At 50.9% G+C, this 18,737-nt stretch overlaps 10 protein-coding genes across 10 annotated transcripts; 3 read left to right on the top strand and 7 right to left on the bottom strand.

Annotated features, from left to right (window-relative positions):
* Positions 1-9: 9 nt before the first annotated feature.
* On the bottom strand, positions 10-1,514 carry BZA70DRAFT_280539 (ubiquitin-conjugating enzyme/RWD-like protein). The gene is made up of 6 exons (XM_064912976.1): positions 1,005-1,514; positions 929-935; positions 770-857; positions 545-697; positions 444-484; positions 10-381 (listed from the first exon to the last, which is right to left on the bottom strand). The coding sequence occupies exons 1-6, from the start codon at positions 1,179-1,181 to the stop codon at positions 182-184; spliced, it is 666 nt and encodes a 221-aa protein (XP_064767377.1). The 5' UTR covers positions 1,182-1,514; the 3' UTR covers positions 10-181.
* Positions 1,515-1,683: 169 nt separating this feature from the next.
* Positions 1,684-2,797, bottom strand: BZA70DRAFT_268195 (uncharacterized protein; the record flags this gene model as incomplete). Its single annotated transcript, XM_064911147.1, has 4 exons — positions 1,684-2,264; positions 2,345-2,382; positions 2,443-2,497; positions 2,545-2,797. The coding sequence occupies 4 exons, from the start codon at positions 2,795-2,797 to the stop codon at positions 1,684-1,686; spliced, it is 927 nt and encodes a 308-aa protein (XP_064767376.1).
* An 822-nt stretch (positions 2,798-3,619) lies between these two features.
* On the top strand, positions 3,620-5,299 carry BZA70DRAFT_189993 (Aldo/keto reductase). The gene is made up of 4 exons (XM_064910025.1): positions 3,620-3,974; positions 4,073-4,131; positions 4,203-4,285; positions 4,344-5,299. Exons 1-4 carry the CDS (start codon positions 3,952-3,954, stop codon positions 5,205-5,207), a joined length of 1,029 nt encoding a protein of 342 aa, XP_064767375.1. The 5' UTR covers positions 3,620-3,951; the 3' UTR covers positions 5,208-5,299.
* On the bottom strand, positions 5,290-6,622 carry BZA70DRAFT_296125 (Aldo/keto reductase; the record flags this gene model as incomplete). Its single annotated transcript, XM_064914512.1, has 4 exons — positions 5,290-6,249; positions 6,310-6,392; positions 6,452-6,510; positions 6,603-6,622. The coding sequence occupies 4 exons, from the start codon at positions 6,620-6,622 to the stop codon at positions 5,386-5,388; spliced, it is 1,026 nt and encodes a 341-aa protein (XP_064767374.1). The 3' UTR covers positions 5,290-5,385.
* Positions 6,623-6,838: 216 nt separating this feature from the next.
* BZA70DRAFT_249169 (uncharacterized protein) lies at positions 6,839-8,849 on the bottom strand. The gene is made up of 3 exons (XM_064910675.1): positions 8,294-8,849; positions 8,135-8,231; positions 6,839-8,068 (listed from the first exon to the last, which is right to left on the bottom strand). Exons 1-3 carry the CDS (start codon positions 8,776-8,778, stop codon positions 6,917-6,919), a joined length of 1,734 nt encoding a protein of 577 aa, XP_064767373.1. The 5' UTR covers positions 8,779-8,849; the 3' UTR covers positions 6,839-6,916.
* Positions 8,850-9,575: 726 nt separating this feature from the next.
* On the top strand, positions 9,576-11,808 carry BZA70DRAFT_268191 (CTP synthase N-terminus-domain-containing protein; the record flags this gene model as incomplete). Its single annotated transcript, XM_064911146.1, has 5 exons — positions 9,576-9,600; positions 9,675-9,707; positions 9,794-10,038; positions 10,107-11,070; positions 11,384-11,808. The coding sequence occupies 5 exons, from the start codon at positions 9,576-9,578 to the stop codon at positions 11,806-11,808; spliced, it is 1,692 nt and encodes a 563-aa protein (XP_064767372.1).
* Positions 11,809-12,538: 730 nt separating this feature from the next.
* On the bottom strand, positions 12,539-13,864 carry BZA70DRAFT_280525 (uncharacterized protein). Its single transcript, XM_064912975.1, has one exon. The coding sequence runs from the start codon at positions 13,821-13,823 to the stop codon at positions 12,618-12,620; it is 1,206 nt and encodes a 401-aa protein (XP_064767371.1). The 5' UTR covers positions 13,824-13,864; the 3' UTR covers positions 12,539-12,617.
* On the bottom strand, positions 13,843-15,286 carry BZA70DRAFT_280523 (chaperonin 10-like protein). The gene is made up of 2 exons (XM_064912974.1): positions 15,060-15,286; positions 13,843-15,001 (listed from the first exon to the last, which is right to left on the bottom strand). The coding sequence occupies exons 1-2, from the start codon at positions 15,119-15,121 to the stop codon at positions 14,038-14,040; spliced, it is 1,026 nt and encodes a 341-aa protein (XP_064767370.1). The 5' UTR covers positions 15,122-15,286; the 3' UTR covers positions 13,843-14,037.
* A 405-nt stretch (positions 15,287-15,691) lies between these two features.
* On the top strand, positions 15,692-16,410 carry BZA70DRAFT_280520 (uncharacterized protein). The gene has a single exon (XM_064912973.1). It carries the CDS (start codon positions 15,876-15,878, stop codon positions 16,155-16,157), a length of 282 nt encoding a protein of 93 aa, XP_064767369.1. The 5' UTR covers positions 15,692-15,875; the 3' UTR covers positions 16,158-16,410.
* BZA70DRAFT_280519 (pyruvate dehydrogenase kinase-like protein) lies at positions 16,411-18,611 on the bottom strand. Its single transcript, XM_064912972.1, has 3 exons — positions 18,376-18,611; positions 18,105-18,132; positions 16,411-18,053 (listed from the first exon to the last, which is right to left on the bottom strand). The coding sequence occupies exons 1-3, from the start codon at positions 18,460-18,462 to the stop codon at positions 16,867-16,869; spliced, it is 1,302 nt and encodes a 433-aa protein (XP_064767368.1). The 5' UTR covers positions 18,463-18,611; the 3' UTR covers positions 16,411-16,866.
* Between the last annotated feature and the right edge of the window lie 126 nt (positions 18,612-18,737).

The raw sequence follows: 18,737 nt of genomic DNA, 5'->3' as shown, positions 1-18,737 counted from the left end.
TTTCTTTGAATAATTATGAATAATGATATATTGAAATCAATTATGTAGACAGAGTCACAGCATCAAATCGTAAGTTCGAGTCTGAGACGCCAGTCAGACCGAGAGCTCCTTGACTGCATCTTGACTGCTCGCGCACAAGCTCAGAAGCTTGGCTACAGACTGAATATATACTATAACCAATTCACTTCAAAAGTTCTTCCAAAAGTCGGTCCTCGGCGCCTTCCTGCGCTCCAGGGCCAATCTTCTTGATCCCCGTCCGTCGCATGACTTCGATGATCCGCTCCTGAGTAAATCCCATGTTCTCGATTGCCTTCACTGATTCGCGGTCGATGCCGTACTGTTCAAACACATCGACCGGTTTGGACGCTGCAGCAGTGCCCGCTGTGAAGAGGTCGTTAGTCACAAGAAAAGCGGAGTGAGACTAAACGAAGGTAGTAACTTACATGCGCCGCCATCGGCTCCAGCGTATACTTTAGCCCAGTACCTAGTTGCATGAGTATCAGCCAGATTTTCAAACCACGGGCATGCAAAATGTCAAGCTTACTTAGCAGTATTGTCAAATCCCTTGCGATCTGAAAGATAATGCTTGGCGACCTCTGCATCCTGAGGGTTTGTCGGTTCCGGCGTGGTGAGAAGCGACTGCAGGGAGATAAGTGATGCTTTCAAGGTAAGAACCGGAGACCATTTATCCTTCAGACTATGATAAAGAAGTGTCAGATCATGCAGCTGAAGCTTCCGATATGGAGCGGTAGAATGCGAGTATACTGACATGTCCAAGCAGATCGCGCCTGTCTGCGATGATATGTTGGGATGGTAGACTTTGGTATCGAACTTCATCTTGGGAGGTTTAAATGGATCTGAACATAGACTAAATTAGTTTCTGTCAAAGGGAAATGCATCGATCATAGTGGAGCAGTCGAGCACTTACAATCTTGCTATATATTCAAGCTTCGTTAGTACTGGACCAGTCAGAACCAAAGTCACAACAAACAGACAGTACTTACTGGTATCTCAATATCAACCTGGTAACGACCGCCCTCGTAAGGCGTGCCAGACGGGCCATCAAAATATCCTTTCAAATGAGAAATATCCGCGTCGTTGATAACTTCGAGGTCGATCCCCGCTTGCGGATCATCCTGCACAGCTTGTAGCTCTTTGGCGATTCGTCGCGCTCTAGACATGCTGATTGTTGATATGGGGCAAAAATTCTCGGACGGGGTTCTTTGAGTACTGCGGATCTGTAAGAGTGGAGACCTTGATGCAGATGGTGAGGGGAGGAGGGGTTTATAAGCTAGCAAGAAGCCGAGTCGAGGCGAGTTCTGTTCCTGGTGTGATTGTATACGACGGCGGCTCTCTCGTCTTTATGAGAAAACTCTCAATAGGAATTCTCAACAGAAAATTCACACCGGCGCTGAATTGAAAAGAAGGCAAAGAGTGAATATAGGCGGTTGAAGTCAGGCCTGGGGTGGAGTGGAGTAGTTTATACGCGAACGGGTGTCCGGTTTGGTGCTCCCGGTCAGTAATCTTTAAGTTTACCTTTCGCTCTGCTGGGGATTTTAATCCTACAAGAGATTTCGATAATTCATTGCATTCTGACCCGCAAATACCACAATATCTTACATTTCATACCTTCACAATATCCGCTGGCTCATGTTATCATGATTCACAGAAAATTACTACAGTTCAATTATACCAAGGCGCGGTGAGACTCTTGCACGCTGGAGCCACATACATCTGAGCACCCACCATATCTCTGATTTTCATTCCCGTGTTGACCGTTATCGGAGCCTGATCGTGCTCCAGCATAATCCCAGTCGACGATGCATTGATCCAACTCTGCACATCTGCCAGCGTTTGGTTTTCCGTGCGCGTCCCGCCAACCATCTGCCAGTCGTTGGTGTCGTGTGCCCAGACTATCGGCGTTAATCCCATTCTTTCTGCAATCGCTCGCACGCGGTCGTCAAGCCCTCCATACGGCGGACGGAAGTAGCGGGGGACAACGCCTGCTGTCACGTTGATTACCCATGTGGTCCACTGAAGCTCTGCAGCGATGTCCTGATTCGATAGCGATGGAAGATACGGATGGGTCCAGGTGTGCGACCCAATAAAGTGACCAGCTCGTCGCTCGGCCCGGAGAGTATCCGGGAAACTGAGAACCTGCGTGCCAATTATGAAAAAGGACGTTAGCTGACGCTTTTGGCGGAGATAGTCGAGAAGCGCCGGCGTCGCTGCTGTGGGACCGTCGTCAAAGGTTTGCAGAAGCTCTTAATGATGAGTTAGTATCGCTCGACTCACGAGAAGGAAGAAAAAAAAAAAAAAAAAAAAAAAAAATTACGACACGTACGGGGACACGCCGCTATATCATTTGGTCCGAGGCAATTGCTGTTTATATCAAAGATTAAAGATCTTTCCATCAAAAAATTCTGTGCGGTTCATACGTACTTGCAATCAAAAGAACACTGAGAAAAACAGGCCATGTCCTGATCTAATCGCAAACCTGTGAGCAAATGTCTTGGATTATGCATTATACCTGGTACTACATACTATGCAACGGATTGCTCGGAATCCCGCTATTGATATCCAACCCCGGCGTTTGAATGAATGGCGGCTTGGCCGCCGGCCAGTCTGTTCTGTTGGCGAGTTGTGCAAGCCATGCTGGGAAGGGTACGCTTGTTGACGAATAAGCCTCGGGAGCCAGCATGCCGTTGATTCTTTCAAAGTCAGAGGGTGTCATAAGTGAAAAACAGGCCTGCACGAAGCAGGCCACGACGAGAAATAACTGATGAGACAGTATCATTTCAGCAGCGGCAATAGTCCTAATTGCAGTTGAGAATTCTTGACGTCTTGTAGACTCCATCGTCTTTTTATCTTTTATTTCTATATCTACAAGGATAGTAAGCACGAGTTCTGTCACATATCGTGGGTTGGATAGTGACAGGCACCTTAAATTGTTCTCGAATTAGATACCATGTGGCCAAGCCCATCTCGGAAGGAAGGACTATGTACTCGTAATTGCTAAAAGTATTCTGCAAAGAAGTAATGGCCAAGTAAACTGCCCATCTCCCACCAGCTGATTAAAACACGAAAACTGGTACTTCGTAGTCAAGTTAAATACAAGGCGATGGAGGAGGCGTCGTCGATCAGGGGTTCGTTCGAGCCAGGCGTTCTGCAGGCCAGCGTCAACCTAGACTCCTGACTCACTTTCGCTTCCGGACACGTCTTGCTTCTAAACGGAACCCGAGGCGATGAACACTAGCGCATAGTTTTATCTCAAAGAGGGCGACTCAGTCAGGTCTTCAGAGCCACCGGTGAGGGAAATCAGGAAAATAACCGGTGCGGCGTTGGCTCTTGTTTACTTTATTTGCTCGGTTCGGCTCACTAAGTGATAATCAGCGATAAACAGATAAGAACCGTTGTCGGAACTCGTGTGGCCTTGTAACTTATCAATCAGAAGCAGTGAGCAACTAGGCAGGAAAGGAAAACATTGACGGGCATTTTTAAGGTCTTTGCTGCACGGTGTTCTGCGCACCAAGTACGACGAGTTTATTTGGCTGCTGCTGCTGCTTATCGGCATCCGAACTCTGGCAAGAAACCCTCCCGGCTCCTTTCTTCCGGCATACTCTGCGCTCCCGGTTCCTAGTCTGCATCACGATATCAGCTCTAGTAATCTTTATTTGCCAGAATTCTTCTGTGAAGAATTTGACTATCATCTGCGCCGCAATTCGCTGCTCCTCTATGTAAGCCCGGGCCTTGCCTGTGTTGTTAATAATCCTCCCGGGAAAGCAAGCCCACATTTGTCGAATGGCGATGGCCCCAGCGTTATCGCTCCCACTAGGTCCTGTCCTCTCTCTCTGGGAATATAAGTTCACCTCCCGTTCCCTGTCTTCTTGAGGCTTTTCCCCTTTTTTCTTCTTCAGTTCTGCTCTGCAAGAATATTAATCATCCTACACAATGGCCACTATCGAGTACAAGAAGTAAGTTTATACTACGTCGATGGTGTTCTGATATCTGCTCGGGCATGCTCTAGTTCGGCGATAACAGGAATCGAGTGTACTAATTCTTTCTCTCTTAGGCTTGGAAAGTCGGGACTTCGCGTCTCGCTCCCTATTTTGGGAATGATGGGAATGGGAAGTGAGTACTCCTGCAGCTCTATGTGCTTTTATTACTACTCAAGGCATGGTAGCTGACACCATTGTTTCTAGCTAAGCAATGGCAAGACTGGTGTCTCGAGAAGGACGAGGCTCTTCCTATCCTCAAGAAGGCCTACGATATGGGCATCACTACCGTAAGCTTCACTTTGCCCTTCAACGCCTGAATTGAGACAGAGCCTAACAGTCATGTAGTGGGATACCGCCAACGCCTACTCCGAGGGTGAGTCCGAGAGACTGATCAAGGCCGCCATTGAGGAGTACAAGATCCCCCGTGAGGAGCTCACCATCATCACCAAGGTCTACTACGGTGTTGCCAACGAGAAGATCGAGCCCTTCGTCACCCCCCTCGCCCACAAGAAGGAGTACGTCAACCAGGTCGGTCTCTCGCGCGGCGCCATCTTCAAGCAGGTCGACGACTGCCTCGAGCGTCTCGGCGTTGACTACATTGATCTTCTCTTCATCCACCGCTACGACAAGTCTGTCGAGCCCGAGGAGGTCATGTGCGCGCTCAACGACATCGTCAAGAGCGGAAAGGTCCGTTACATCGGCGCTAGCAGCATGTACGCTTACCAGTTCGCTACCCTCCAGCACGTCGCTGAGAAGAACGGCTGGGTCAAGTTCATCGCCATGCAGAACCACTACTCCCTTCTTTACCGTGAGGAGGAGCGTGAGGTCATCCCCTACTGCCAGATGACCGGTGTCGGCATCATTCCCTGGGGACCTTTGAACAAGGGTCTCCTTGCCCGTCCCGCCGACGCGCCCAAGACCGTCCGCGCGACCAGCGGTGGTCTTGCGCTCAAGACTGCTCCTATCGACCCTGTCGCGAAGGTGATCATCGACCGCACCGAGGAGCTCGCCAAGAAGAAGGGCTGGACCATGACCGAGGTCGCGCTTGCCTGGATCTGCACCAAGGGCTGCACTTCCCCCATTATTGGAATCAGCAGCATTGCCAGACTCGAGGAGTCCTCGAAGCTTAGCGGAAAGACTTTGACTGAGGAGGAGTGCAAGTACCTCGAGGAGGCTTACGTTCCCCGTCCTATCATCGGCCACTTCTAAGTGTGTAAAAAGTTTACGTATTTGTTATGAATCAGATAGATGACGACAGTATATATAATAGTACATTTATGAGTAAACAAGAACCATAAACAGAGTAACGGTTATACACCAAGACTGAAATGACGTGAAAACCAATGTAAGGCAAACAAGTACCAAAATATAGGCTACAGCTACTGGCTCAAACATGACCGTTGACCTTACGGGGAACGTAAGGCGCCTCGAGGAACTTCACTTCCTCTTCAGTCAAGGATTTACCATTGAAGTTAGCGACCTGCTCCAATCGTTCGACGCTGTTCACACCAACGATAGGACTCGTGACCTTTCCATTGATCCACGCCAACGCGACATCGCTCATCAGCCAACCCTTCTCCTTTGCGATTTTCTCAACACGGTTGATGATCTCGACCACAGCAGGCTCGTTCGCTTGCTCGTTGATACCCGGGTGCTTTGTGATGAAATCCTTGCGGACCGAGGTCTCGCTCAACGAACGAGCGAGATGACCGCGCGCAAGAGGAGACCACGGGATCAAGCCGACGCCGGTGAGTTTGCAGTACGGAATCATCTCGCGCTCTTCCTCGCGGTAAAGAAGGTTATAGCAATCCTGCATGGAGATGAATTGCGCCCATCCGTTCTTCTCCGCCACGTGCTGCAGTTGTGCAAACTCATAAGTCCACATGCTGCTAGCGCCGATGTAGCGCACTTTCCCAGACCGGACAAGGTCATTGAGCGCCTCCATGATCTCCTCGGGCTCGACGGACTTGTCGTAGCGATGGATCTGCAGGACGTCGATGTAGTCGGTCTTGAGACGCTTCAGCGAGTCGTTTACCTGGTTGAAGATAGCGGCGCGCGAAAGACCGACTTGGTTGAGGTACTGGCGGGTGTTGAACACGTTACCCTCAACGCGGGCCTTGCTCGTCTTGTTGACGGGGTTGTAGCACTTGGTCATGATGACAATCTCTTCACGGGGGATATTGTATTTCTCGATCGCTTCGGCGACGATAACTTCGGATTCTCCGTTGGAGTACATGTTGGCGGTATCCCACTACGAAGCGCCGGGTCTGATTAGCACGTCACCTAATAGTACACTCAAATAAATACTAACCGTGGTAATTCCCAAGTCATAGGCTTTCTTGAAAATAGGAAGCGACTCCTCCTTATCGAGCACCCACGGCGCCCACTCCGAAGCTTCAGTAACCAATATTAGCAAGAGCACACCACCGACGCACAAAAGCAGCAATCCTTACAGCCAAAAGACATGCATCCCAAAATCGGAACCGATACTCTCAACCCAGACTTTCCAAGCCTAGAATTATCATCAAACCGCGTCAGTTTCGAGTCGTGATCGAGAGAGTTCTCGGTTCCCCGCAATGCGAGATCAACGGCTTTGTTACTTACTTGCGGTATTCGACAGGCATATCGTCAATGATATTTCACAAAATCTTTATATAACTCAAAATGCACTTATGATAAAAAAGCGGAGAAGGGCGAATGAGACCAAAAGCAGCTAAACGCTCAGTATAAAGCAGTTGGATAGTCCAGCTTCCGCAAGACTCGACGCATCTTATAAGCTTCTCGGACTTACTATCTCGTGTATTAGGGTTTGGAGCTGCCGACGGAGATAAGAAGCTTGCCTCGATTTGTGAATATCTATTAAATGCTCATACTATGAATCTATCGTCTATAATGAAATGCGAAAGTGACAGTGCAGACTACAAAAACGAGGTAACAGCCTCCAGGGTGGCAGGAAAGTTCTCCAGAATATGGAAATGCTTAGCGTTGGGAATGACGACAATCTTCGTCGACGCATTCGCGTATTCCTTCTGAACCGCCTCAACTTCCTCCATCGGGGGCCACTCGTCAAACTCTCCAGTGACCAACAACACCTCCTTCTCAATCTTCTCACGCGCAATCGGTCCGTCGGTAGCGAGCACCATCGCGCCCTTCGCGTAGCCTTCGACATCGGTCATCTTCAGAAGCGTCAACACGTACATTTTCGCCAGCGGATTCTCGATCTGCGTCTTGATGTACATCGAGGATTTGGCCATCTTGTCGGACTCCAGCTGCATACCGCTCTTGCGCACGTTCTTGGCAAGACCGAGACAGACTTCTTTGGTGTGTGCGGGGACAGGGTACATTAGCGGTGATAAGAGGATGTATTTTTTGACCAGATCGGGGTGGTTGACTGCAAACGTCTCCGTCACACCACAGCCCATCGAGAATCCAATCAGGGAGATGTTTTTGGTGATCCCCAGTAGCTTTGTAATCTCATAGATATCTTCAGAGTAGCTGTGCAGACTTGGAGTAGAGTCCGGGAACGTGAGCGACCGACCGAAACCCTCGAGGTCGACCAAAACTACTCTGTACTTCTCCAAAAACCCAGCCTTGTCTACCAAAGACGAGAAATACTGACCGCAGCACCCAAGACCGTGAACACAGATCAAGGTTTCGTCTGAAGTCTTGTTGCCAATGTCTTCAAAGTACAAGTACTTTGAACCCACTTTGGTGAGCCCAGGATCAGTAATGACACGAGAGGGCAAGCTCGGGAGTGCCACCGGCGCGGCGGCGGCCTTGACATCAGACACTTTATTGACAAGAGTTCCCAGGCCTGTGACTGACACCTCAACAACATCACCAGCCTTTAGGTAGACAGGCGGCTTGAGACCAATGCCGACGCCTGCTGGTGTTCCGGTAGCAATAACGTCTCCGGGCTGGAGCGTCATGCCGCTTGAGAGCACATTGATTAGAGTTGGGATCGAGAAGATGAGGTTCTTTGTCGAGTCGGATTGTCTGACGAGGCCATTGACTTTTGTTTGGAGCTCGAGATATTCAGGGAGATCCTCTTTCGGCACAGCAACGGGGCCCTGTATTCCAGATTATAAGTCAGAGATGGTCTTGTACTAAATGAAGAAATAGCACTGATGAGATACCATTGGACAGAGAGTGTCTGCGGACTTTCCAATGAAGAATTGCTTATGGTCCCGCTGGCGCTCACGGGCAGTTGCATCATTGATAATAGTGTATCCCCTAATTGATGTGTGTTTGTGTGAGTATATTATGTGTTGGGCAGAAGGGCAAGAGCCACTCACCAGACATAATCCATGGCATCTTTCTCAGCAACCTTGTATGCAGGCTTTCCAATAACGACGCCTACTTCTCCCTCAAAATCCAAAGTACTGGTAAATCCAGGATGCAGGTAGATATCAGCACCGCAAGGGACAATGCTCGAAGAACGCTTGGTGAAAATGACGGGATCCGAAGGAGTATCGACCTTATCGCTTGAATCGAATCCGGACGAGTTGAACTCTTTCGCGTGGTCATAGTAGTTCTTTCCGACCGCGAGAATATCGCGTCCCGTAAAAGGAGCTTCAATTGAGACTGAGTCTAGTGGGACTGGGTCGCATTCAGCAGAGGGAGCGAGCGAGAATGTAGAGCCGTAGTTTATGACGTCGTAGAGGGAGGTAACGGGAGTGCCGGACGGGAAGGAGAGAGGCGTTATCAGGCTGTTGTCAAAGTCAAGACTGCCGACACGAGATGCGCCGGTGGAAGACGTGTACGCGATGAAGTTATGCATTGGATACTTATCCTGGAGCGAAAATAGAATGAACGAATCTGAGGAACAGTAACCGATAAGTCTATCTACAGTTATCGGAATCGACCAATTTGCAGGCCGCTCAAAGAACAGACTTCAGCACAGACCTGAACCTGCGCCAGGGAGCAAGTAAAAACTCCCAAAGATCTTTAAAAGCCATAGCAGAAGTCCCAATGAGCGGTCTGAATCAACAACAAACCATGCCCGACCGAGGGTCTTCACCAAAACCTGTGTCTCAGGCACTGATTTGAGGCGCGTCGTGTTTGTTGCTGTTATCTGTTTGTTTACGATTATACCTTTCCCGGAAACGCCTGATAACGCGTCGCGTCAGAGACAGGCGCGTCAGACTTAATTTACCGTCGCGCGTAGATCTGAGCATCAACGCGTAAATCTCTGCACTAAACAAGATTTTGAAATTTTCTCCCACAATTGAAAAAACCTCTTCCCGTCGCTCTTCTCTCCTTCCCTTTCTCTTCTTCCCCTCTTCCCTTCTCCACTATCGGCACCTCTACTTACGAAACAGCAGTAGATTACTCATTCTTCAGCTGTTATAGAGACCTAACTGTCTTTTTTGAATTTCTGAGCTATTTTGAGAGGTCTATCTTCCTTTCATCCAAGGTTCGTTACCTCCATCCTGATCTTCAGACGCGTTTGCAGCAGGCGAAAATTTTCACATATATTCGCAACGATACCTTCCCTGATCTTCTTGGACTGTAGTGTTAATTGGTGGATGTTGTCTAGACTTTTTTTCTGTTTCTGTCGGACATTGGAAATTCAGTATGAAATACGTCGTGGTTTCCGGAGGTATGTTTGTAATTTTTTTGTGTGCGTGGTTGTGGCGTATCTGACGGTGACTAACATATCTCTGCTCTTAATAGGTGTTATTAGCGGTATTGGAAAGGGCGTTATTGGTAAGATATCAACTACATAGTGACGACGGATTCTGTCTAGCTATTGTTCGAAAACTAGAGGACTGTTTCTAATCAGCATTCGTCAGCCTCCTCCACTGGTCTTCTGTTCAAGACTAGAGGCTTCAAGGTTTCCGCCATCAAAATCGATCCTTACATGAACATCGATGCCGGTACCATGAGCCCTCTTGAGCACGGAGAGGTTTTCGTTCTCGACGACGGCGGTGAGGTCGATCTTGATCTCGGAAACTACGAGAGATATCTGAACGTCACTCTCACCCGCGAGAACAACATCACCACCGGCAAGATCTACAGCCATGTTATCGAGCGTGAGGTAGGTTTTATCCAGTCTCTTGTACGGTTCAGTTTGAATTCGTTGCTTACGAAAAATTTGCAATATAGCGCAAGGGAGACTACCTTGGCAAGACCGTGCAGGTCGTTCCCCACATCACCAACGCGATCCAGGACTGGATCGAGCGCGTTGCGAAGATTCCTGTCGATGACAGCGGCGAGGAGCCCGATATCTGCATTGTCGAGCTTGGAGGAACGGTCGGAGACATTGAGTCCGCGCCCTTTGTCGAGGCTCTTCGTCAGTTCCAGTTCCGCGTCGGACCCGAGAACTTTGCGCTGATCCACGTCTCGCTGATCCCGGTCGTGAACGGCGAGCAAAAGACGAAGCCGACGCAGGTCGCTGTGCGTGACTTGCGTGGTCTGGGTCTTAGCGCTGATATCGTCGCCTGCCGGTGTACGCACAAGCTCGAGAAGGCTACTACCGACAAGATCTCGATGTTTTGCCACGTCGGTCCGGACCAGGTTTTGGTCGTTCACGACTTGAGCTCGATTTACCACGTTCCCTTGTTGCTGGATCAACAGAAGATCGTCGAGCAGCTGTCCAAGAAGCTCAAGCTCGAGAAGATTTCCGTTAACCCTGCGTTTGTCAACAAGGGTTCCTCGCTCTGGTCTGACTGGAAGCACTTGACCTCGACCCACGACCGCATGTTTGAGAGCGTGACTATTGCGCTTGTGGGCAAGTACACCCATCTCAAGGACAGCTACATCTCCGTCGTCAAGTCGCTTGAGCACTCTGCTCTGCGCTGCCAGCGCAAGCTGACCATCAACTGGGTCGAGGCCTCTGATCTCGAGCCGGACACGTTGACCAGCGACCGCGTCAACTTCCACAAGGCGTGGCACGAGGTCTGCAAGGCCGACGGTATTCTCGTCCCTGGAGGATTCGGATCGCGTGGTACGGAGGGTATGATTGCGGCTGCCAAGTGGGCGCGTGAGAACGATGTGCCGTACTTGGGAATCTGTCTTGGTCTCCAGATTGCGGTTATCGAGTACGCTAGAAACGTTCTCGGATATAAAGGTATGCAAGTCTTTTTAATTTTGTCCTCGAGAGGTGTTTCCAGTTTTCAGTTTTATCCTTCTTTTTCCTCTTTTTCCTCTTCTTTTTCTTCTTTTCTTCTCCTTCTTATCTTTCTTTCAAAGCACTATACATTAGACCTATGAGCAGAGATTTAGTGGTTTATGGGTATTCCTCAAGTGCGACATCGATCAAGCTTCTCTGGGAGGGCGACCTCGCCCCCCAAACTTTTTATTTTGTCTTCCTGTTTTCTCTCACTGTAATCTCGAGGACACATTCATTTCAGCAGCTAACAGATCTTTTCTCTCTTTCTTAGATGCCTTCTCTGAGGAACTCGTCGAGGAGCCTACCGAGAACCCGTTGATTGTTTTCATGCCGGAGGTCAGCAAGACGCATCTCGGCGGAACCATGCGTCTCGGTCTTCGCCCGACCAAGTTCCAAGCCGACACCGAGTGGTCCAAACTCCGCAAGCTGTACGGCGGCGGCGAGGTCGTGCACGAGCGACACCGTCACCGGTACGAGGTGAACCCGAAGTACGTGCCCGAGCTCGAGGAGAAGGGGTTCACGTTTGTGGGCAAGGACGAGCTCGGCGAGCGGATGGAGATCTTTGAGCTCAAGGACCATAGATGGTTCGTGGGCACGCAGTATCATCCCGAGTATCTGTCGCGCGTGCTTGATCCGTCAAAGCCGTACCTCGGTTTCCTGGCCGCCAGTTCTGGGATCTTGGACACGATGATCTAGATCTGATCTCCTGCCGGTTCCCTCACAACATTTGCTTCGCGCGTCGTCTTATTAAATCTGTTCGAATCAGCAGCGTCCGCAGTCTCTTGGCTGGCGGGGATTGCTGTGTATCGCTTATACACGCTTACATATATGCTAATAATCTCATTGTTTTTTCAACTGTACATATATGCCGTCTTCTGTCATCGAAAAGTTCTCTTTTTACAGAGAAGAAGAAGAAGAGCAAGACGTCAAGACAGAGACAGAAAGGTTGGAAAGAAAAGAGAGGGTGAAACTTCAACCACGACGAACCACCGGAACGATATTAGAACAAAAAACGCAATTTAAATTTTTTAAAAATATTGTTCTGGTAGGGGGTCCTACGCTCGCGGTCGATTTCACCTCTTTCTTGTGTCTTTGCTTCTGTGGTTTTCTTCTTCTTTTCTTGAGTTCTTCTTCTTCTTCTTCTTCTTCGCTTTGGTTTTCTCTCTCGTTTTGTTTGTGTTTGTGTTTTGCTCATTTCTGTTTTTATAAGGTGTCCTTTGTTTTTCTGCTCCTTTTCTATCTATCTATCATTCATCTCTATTCTCTGTCTCGTCAGCTCTGACACTTTTTCTTTCTGTGTAATATATTTATATAACTATTCAATTTCACTTTGTTGTACTTTGCTTGTTTAGGTTCATGGCGGGATTTAAGGTGATAGAACCGTTTTCCTGATTCTTGATATTTTCGTGAATATAAGTTCAATCATACTTCTTATTTATTATTACTTGTAACAAACAAATAGATGGAGCAGAAGAGAATTCAGAGTAATTCGTCGCTGTTCAGGTTTACAGCACTAAATCTAAATGCGGCACAGGACACCTCCCCCCGTCGCTCCTATCACCTTGACCCCCGACATGAGCAACAGGACATCGCTGCTGCTGCTGCTCTAGATACGCAGACGGATTAAACACCGGACACGCTGCGATCCCGCGAGGAGTTGCAAAGTCGTCGGTGGGATGGAATATCGGACAGCCGCTTCTGCTGTGCGGCGCCGCCGAGGACGACGACGACGACGACGACGACGACGACTGAGCTGCAGTATTCTCAGCTGAGGTGGCTTCTAGCTGCGCGAGTGCTTCAAAGACTGTGGTCTTGAGTTGTCTGTTTGATGAGGTTTCTGAGGTGGTGGATGGAGTGGGATCGGACGACTTGGGATTATGTCTGTATGCCTGGACTATACTGATAAGTTCAGCGAACGTGAACGTGCCAGCAGACAAACGAACGCAGTCCCTCCCTTTCTCATCCTCACCTTCAACCTCGCGCACCACCGCGTCCGCGAGCTCGCGCACGTCGATCCACGAGAGCAGTGGACTGGCGCTGCCGATCTTGGTTTGTATACTTGCGAGCGTTGGGGCAGGGATTTCGAGGAGCGTGCGGAGTAGATCGGAGGAAGTGGCGAGTGAGGCGGGAGATGGGGGTGAAAGGGAGGGACCTAGTGGGATGCCGTGGATGAGGGAGGTGATGATGAAGGGGGTGTTGGGTGCGGTCTGGGGTGGGGAGGTTAGTTGGCTGAGCTTGTGAATATGCAGTGAGAAGGATGATTTGTTTACCTTCTCTGCGTTTGTCTGTCGGTCCTGGTTCTCAGAAGCAGACAGAGACACCAGAAATACTCGCTTCACAGACCCCCCATTCACACAACTTCTCTTCACAGACTCAAGCAACCCCCGAACCTCTTCATCCTCACCACCCTCTTCCTCCCCCGCGCTGCTCTCACCACCAACCTCCACCACACCCCTCCCCACACAAACCACACAACTAATCCCCACCCCCTTCACCGCCGCATCAAAAGCACCATTCCTCCCCGCATTCGAAACAATCGCCAGACTCAGCGCCGGCGTCGCCGGAAACCGCTTGCGCAGCTCGTTCGCGGCCTGCAGTGATGGGATCGCCGCGCGCACAACGTGCTCCTTCGCCAGCAGCTGGGCGAGGATGGCGCTGCCGACGAAAGTGTCGGCGCCTGTGAGTAAGACTGTTGGCTGCGAGAGTGTCATCGCTGTGCTTTTTATTTGAGGGTAAGCTGTTCAGATGTGTGCAGCGATGTGGATCAACGCAGGCGGAGATGGTGTGGGGATATTATTGCTACGAGAGATACTGACGTCATTACTACCCGAATAGGAAATTTGTGAATTGAATTACAAATCAGGCAAAGCTAATTAGAAAGCAACCATCATCTCCAGCGTCCGGACAATTTCATTTCTGCGAAATTTACAAACCGGGAGTATCGGCAACGCGGAAGACGTTCTTGTGGCCGCTGACCTGGAACGCCTTGAGCTCAGCGAGCCCCTTGCCGACGCCCGCGAGACCGCCCTCGACGGCCTTGTACGCGTGGGGCTTGAATTTGCCCTCGAACAACCACTTGCTGAGCTGCTGGAAAAACACCCAGGCAAAGTCGCGGCGGGCGGGATCCTCGCCGTGCGCGACGCCGACCATCTCGAGCTTGGGCTCGACGCCGAGGCTGGCGACTTTGTCGGCGTCGTAGAGGTCCGGGAGCACGAGGCCGATCCGCTTCTCGCTGCCGTTGCTGGGCGCGAGCGCGGCGGCTAGGTTCTCGACCGATCCGCGCTCGGAGATGCAGTCCCAGGCGTAGAGGAGCTCCTGGCCGGGCTTGAGGTGCGAGCGGATCGCGGCGGGGACGTCGTCGGTGGAACGGTAGTCGACGACGAAGTCGCAGCCGAGATCGAGCGCGAGCTGCTTGGATTTTCCCGCGACGCCGATGATGGGGCTCAGACCGGCGAGCTTGGCGAGTTGGACGGAGAAGACGCCGACGGAGCTCGAGGCGCCGTAGATGACGATCGGGAAGGCGCCGGTGGCAGGGCGCCATGGGGTGGGCAGGGGAAGGATGTCGAAGAGACCGTAGGCGGCGGTGAGCGAGGCGAGCGGCAAGGTTGCCGCGGACTCGAACGAGACCGAGTCCGGGATGAGGAACGTGCAGTAGTCTTTCGCGACGGCGTACTCGGCGAAGGAGCCGTAGGGCGCGCCCATCTCGTGGAAGGCAGCGACGCGGTCGCCGACGTTGAGGCCGTGGACGTCCGAGCCGAGTTTCTCGACGACGCCGGCGATGTCGTCGCCGGAGTTGTGCGGGGTCGAGCGGAACATGGGGTATTTCCAGTCCTTGGGGTTGGAGCCGGAGACGACGACCTTGATGAGGACGTCGTGGGGGCCGGGGGAACTAGAGGAGTGAGTGAGTGAGTGAAGAGGAGAGAGAGGGTGGATGAGGAAGTACGTACGGCAAAGGCGAGTCCACGACGACGGTCTTCTCGAGCTCCTGGTGAACGATAACTTCCTTCATTGTGATAATAGATCTGTTGATGGCAATTCTTTGAAGCAGCAATTGCAATTGTGACGAAGAGAAGAAGAAGAAGGAAGAGAAGGCGGGTTAAATACGATTGAGGACGAATTTGTAATCACCCGTGCGGCGCGGGATTTCTCCGCCTTCGTGCTCTTGGCTGGTCTGCGTTTGGATGTTGTTGATGTTCGAGCACTTCTTGTTGTTTAGTTGTTTGTTTAGTAGGTGGTTTGTCTGTAAGAAGAAATAGCAGTGGTATTTCTCTTGTAACTCCACATATCCTTGTTCAAGCCACTGTGGGGCTCATCCAATTTATCAATTTATCCCCTCACCACCTCCCCTCCATCACCACCACCACCACCACCACCACCACCACCACCATGTCCACCATCCCCAACCGCCACCCAACAGCACCTACCGCCCCTCCACCCCCTCTCCCCCCGCCCGCTCCTCCCCGCGACACATCGCGACCGTTCAACACATACCCCCTGCAATCCCCGCAGCTGAGCTACGAGGTCGTCGACCGGCGCGCGGCGATTATCAAGAATATGGGGTCTTGGGACTATACCGCGATGCGCGCAGTCGCTCTTAACGAGGTTTGTTATGATCTGCGGTTTGATGAGTGAGCTGTGCTTACTCTGTGTTTATGATGATAGTCGCCTGCGCAGACTCGGCTTAAGCTGATGAAGGCATTGGCTCAGTCTTCTTCTGCCGCCGCCAGACCGAATTAGCCTATTACCTCCTCTTCCCGTTGCCCATGAGCTTGATTGAAAATCCCTCGCAGCGTACTTTTGCACTCATCGTGATGTTCTCGCCATCTTCATCAGCACTGATCTTTGAGATTGTCGCTAGGTCGTATCATAGGGTTTTCGCAAATACCCTACACAAATACGACGTGCGCAAAGGTCTTCAATCTCGTCTGTCGTGGGATCCACTCACGAATCCCCTCAGCAGATTGCAGAAAATGAAGTACAAGGTCGACGGAAATGGACTGACAACAGCAATTAAAAGGGTTGCCGACGTCGGTGATTGTCCGTGATATGGAATGCTGCAGCTAAATGCACCTCCTACAGCATACTCTATCTTGTCTGGGGTGTCGCGTCTACATATATTCCATGTACTATTCACATCAGCAAGTCAGGAAAATACTTCGGAAAGCGGAGCCAAGGCCGACGACTCTGAAAAGGTCGTCCGTCGGGTATCTGACCGCTCTCACAGTTCAGCAGCTTGGATACAGTACGTCAACACCATTCCTCCCTATATCCAAGTAATTGTTCGACTGAATCAGTTTATGTTTATGTATATGTTTGTAGTAAGATCCGTTCAATCGATATAAACACAAAACAATGAAGGCAAAAAGACTGAATGCCGCAATAACAACAAAAATCAGAGAGAACACAAACACAAAACAAGATGTAGGCGCAACGAGCGAAGAAACAAAAGACCATCAAAAGAGACACAAGACGCCCGAATTGACTCAAAAAAACACAAACAAACAAACGACACAAGATAAAAACAAGATATAATGGTTGGAAAGAATCCCGGCTTCTTACCCCTCCCCGCGCGCCGGATTTCATCCCCGGACTAGCGTACACTTCACATCGGCAAATACTCAAGGCGTCCCTCGTTCTAGTCAAACAGTAATACAATAAACGTCAACACCAACCACCACCACCACCACCCCCGTCCATTCTCTCTCTCTCTACTTGTCATTTATAGTAATTCTTGACCGAACTCGGGACAAACCCCTATGGCAGCGGCTCAGATGTGCTACTCAGCCTGTTTAGATGGAGATACACGTCTGTGCCGTAGCCCTCCATACTAATCAGCTTCAGATCGCCGCCGAAATACCGCGCGTAGAGACGTGATAGTGGTAAGCCGTAGCCGAAACCGGCCATGGGCGCTTTGAAATCGCTTTTGTTGAAATCGGGGTCGAGCGACGGCATGGTTTCGACGGTGGTGTACATGTACGTCCAGACGAGCGGGATCGCGCTGCGCGGGATGCCGCCGCCTTCGTCAGAGATCTTGATCGTGATGTCCTCGTTGCCCTCCGCCACAATCAGTTTCACCGGCGGGAAATTATCCGCATCAGGCCCGTGCAGCTCGACCACCGCCCGCAGCGAGTTCTTGAGCGTCTCAAACAGCATGTGGCTCAGATGTCCGGGCACGTACATAAAATTGAGATCAGGCTTGCAAACGAGCTGGACCTGAGGCGAAGTGTAGAGCCCGTAGTAGTCCTGGCAGATAAACCGCGCGTTGTCGATCGCCTCCTGCGCGAGCTCGCGCACGTTTGTCTTTGTGCAGATTACGCCCACGTAGTTGTCTGTCGAGGGTTGCTCGTTGATGGCAATGTGCTGGCCGATCAGCATGCGGATCCCGATTCGCGACATGTAGAACCGGTCGAGGAACGACTGGATCGTGCTATCGATCTGCATGCGCTGGCGCGAGTGCTTGTACTCGCTTATTCCCTGCGCGACGGTGGTGACGACGGGATCGTGTCGTTTTTTGATGACCGAAAGGCATTTTGTAAACAGCTTGTTGTACTCGTGGATCTCGGGCGACCACGAGATGTCGTCGTCGACAAGCACAAAGTACCGCCGCGAGTTTATGCTCTTTTTCTTCTGCGGCGTGATCTCGCGATAATCCTCGCCTGCCAGACTCGGATTCTCTGTATTCTCAAGCAGCTTCTGGCCGTAGTGCTCGCCGTTCGTGTCGCGGCGCTGGGCTTTGATCAGCAGCTCGCGGAGCTGGGGAGGGATTTTCGGCCGCGGCAGCTCGATGAGCTCTTCGAACGACTGCGCGTACCAGTTGCGGACTTTTTGGATCGACGGCATTTCGGAGAGGCCGTCGGGGAGGTTGTTGAGTTCTTTGACGCGGTGGGCGAGGCGGATGGGGAGTTCTTCGCCGAGGAACTGTGCGCCGCGGAAGAGGGTTCCTTGTAAGAGTCAGCTAGGATCACAGAGCGGGTATAATGAGAGGTACATACCAGGATTTGGCCGTTGCCCGAACTGGACCTAGATATGAGAAAAGAGCATGGTTAGAATGGTGAAGCAGAAGCAGGGGTGATGATCAGGAGGTCACGCGAGTGAGAATCATCAAGCACCCGACGGGATCCAGCAGAGCGCATGAGAAACAGCAAAAGCCGAACGTGGTCACAAACATGTCGCAGCAGCAGAGAACAAGAAGACAAACAACAATCAAAACACAAAATACACAGCAAAGCAGCAAAGCAGCAAAGCAGCCAGAACAAGACTCACCATCTGCCGGAGCGAGACGCCAGTTGCGGGAAAGGAGGAATAGTGATTGATTTTCTCGGCGAGCCTGTCGGTGAGTTTCCACGACATCTCGGCTGCCTCCTCCCGACGGAGTAGATGAGAGTAGCAGAGAGAGAGTAGATGAAGAAGCAGAAGAAGAAGAAGAAGCAGTTGTATCTGCTAACAGTACTAATAGGAAGAAGAAGAGAAGAAGCAGCAGAGACCAGCCGAGTGTGGGGAATCCCAGGCTCGGCCCGGGCGAACTTCGAGCATTCAAACCGGCTCCTCCTCAGCCCACGCCGCTAGTCCGCTTCGGGACGCCCACAATACATTTACAGTTTCATATTAGTCTAGCTTGAACCTTG

This window comes from Myxozyma melibiosi, assembly GCF_037950935.1.
Source record: "Myxozyma melibiosi strain Phaff 52-87 chromosome Unknown BZA70scaffold_8, whole genome shotgun sequence".
NCBI classification, from domain to species: Eukaryota; Fungi; Ascomycota; class Lipomycetes; order Lipomycetales; family Lipomycetaceae; genus Myxozyma; species Myxozyma melibiosi.
Note: the sequence above shows the minus strand (reverse complement) of the source record. Positions and strands in the feature narration are given on the sequence as shown.

Excerpts from the sequence above, each read along its gene's own strand:
- BZA70DRAFT_280539 (XM_064912976.1), bottom strand. The coding sequence starts at position 1,181 with ATGTCTAGAGCGCGACGAATCGCCAAAGAGCTACAAGCTGTGCAGGAT. Across the intron at positions 485-544 it reads GGATTTGACAATACTGCTAA|GTACTGGGCTAAAGTATACG; the intron begins GTAAGCTTGACA and ends TCATGCAACTAG. Across the intron at positions 382-443 it reads TGGAGCCGATGGCGGCGCAT|CGGGCACTGCTGCAGCGTCC; the intron begins GTAAGTTACTAC and ends ACCTCTTCACAG.
- BZA70DRAFT_189993 (XM_064910025.1), top strand. The coding sequence starts at position 3,952 with ATGGCCACTATCGAGTACAAGAA. Across the intron at positions 3,975-4,072 it reads GCCACTATCGAGTACAAGAA|GCTTGGAAAGTCGGGACTTC; the intron begins GTAAGTTTATAC and ends TTTCTCTCTTAG. Across the intron at positions 4,286-4,343 it reads ACGATATGGGCATCACTACC|TGGGATACCGCCAACGCCTA; the intron begins GTAAGCTTCACT and ends ACAGTCATGTAG.
- BZA70DRAFT_249169 (XM_064910675.1), bottom strand. The coding sequence starts at position 8,778 with ATGCATAACTTCATCGCGTACACGTCTTCCACCGGCGCATCTCGTGTC. Across the intron at positions 8,232-8,293 it reads GATGCCATGGATTATGTCTG|GGGATACACTATTATCAATG; the intron begins GTGAGTGGCTCT and ends CACATCAATTAG. Across the intron at positions 8,069-8,134 it reads CAGACACTCTCTGTCCAATG|GGCCCCGTTGCTGTGCCGAA; the intron begins GTATCTCATCAG and ends TCTGGAATACAG.
- BZA70DRAFT_280525 (XM_064912975.1), bottom strand. The coding sequence starts at position 13,823 with ATGACACTCTCGCAGCCAACAGTCTTACTCACAGGCGCCGACACTTTC.
- BZA70DRAFT_280523 (XM_064912974.1), bottom strand. The coding sequence starts at position 15,121 with ATGAAGGAAGTTATCGTTCACCAGGAGCTCGAGAAGACCGTCGTCGTG. Across the intron at positions 15,002-15,059 it reads GTCGTGGACTCGCCTTTGCC|TTCCCCCGGCCCCCACGACG; the intron begins GTACGTACTTCC and ends TCACTCCTCTAG.
- BZA70DRAFT_280520 (XM_064912973.1), top strand. The coding sequence starts at position 15,876 with ATGAGCTTGATTGAAAATCCCTCGCAGCGTACTTTTGCACTCATCGTG.
- BZA70DRAFT_280519 (XM_064912972.1), bottom strand. The coding sequence starts at position 18,462 with ATGTCGTGGAAACTCACCGACAGGCTCGCCGAGAAAATCAATCACTAT. Across the intron at positions 18,133-18,375 it reads GCGTCTCGCTCCGGCAGATG|GTCCAGTTCGGGCAACGGCC; the intron begins GTGAGTCTTGTT and ends TCTCATATCTAG. Across the intron at positions 18,054-18,104 it reads CGGGCAACGGCCAAATCCTG|GAACCCTCTTCCGCGGCGCA; the intron begins GTATGTACCTCT and ends GACTCTTACAAG.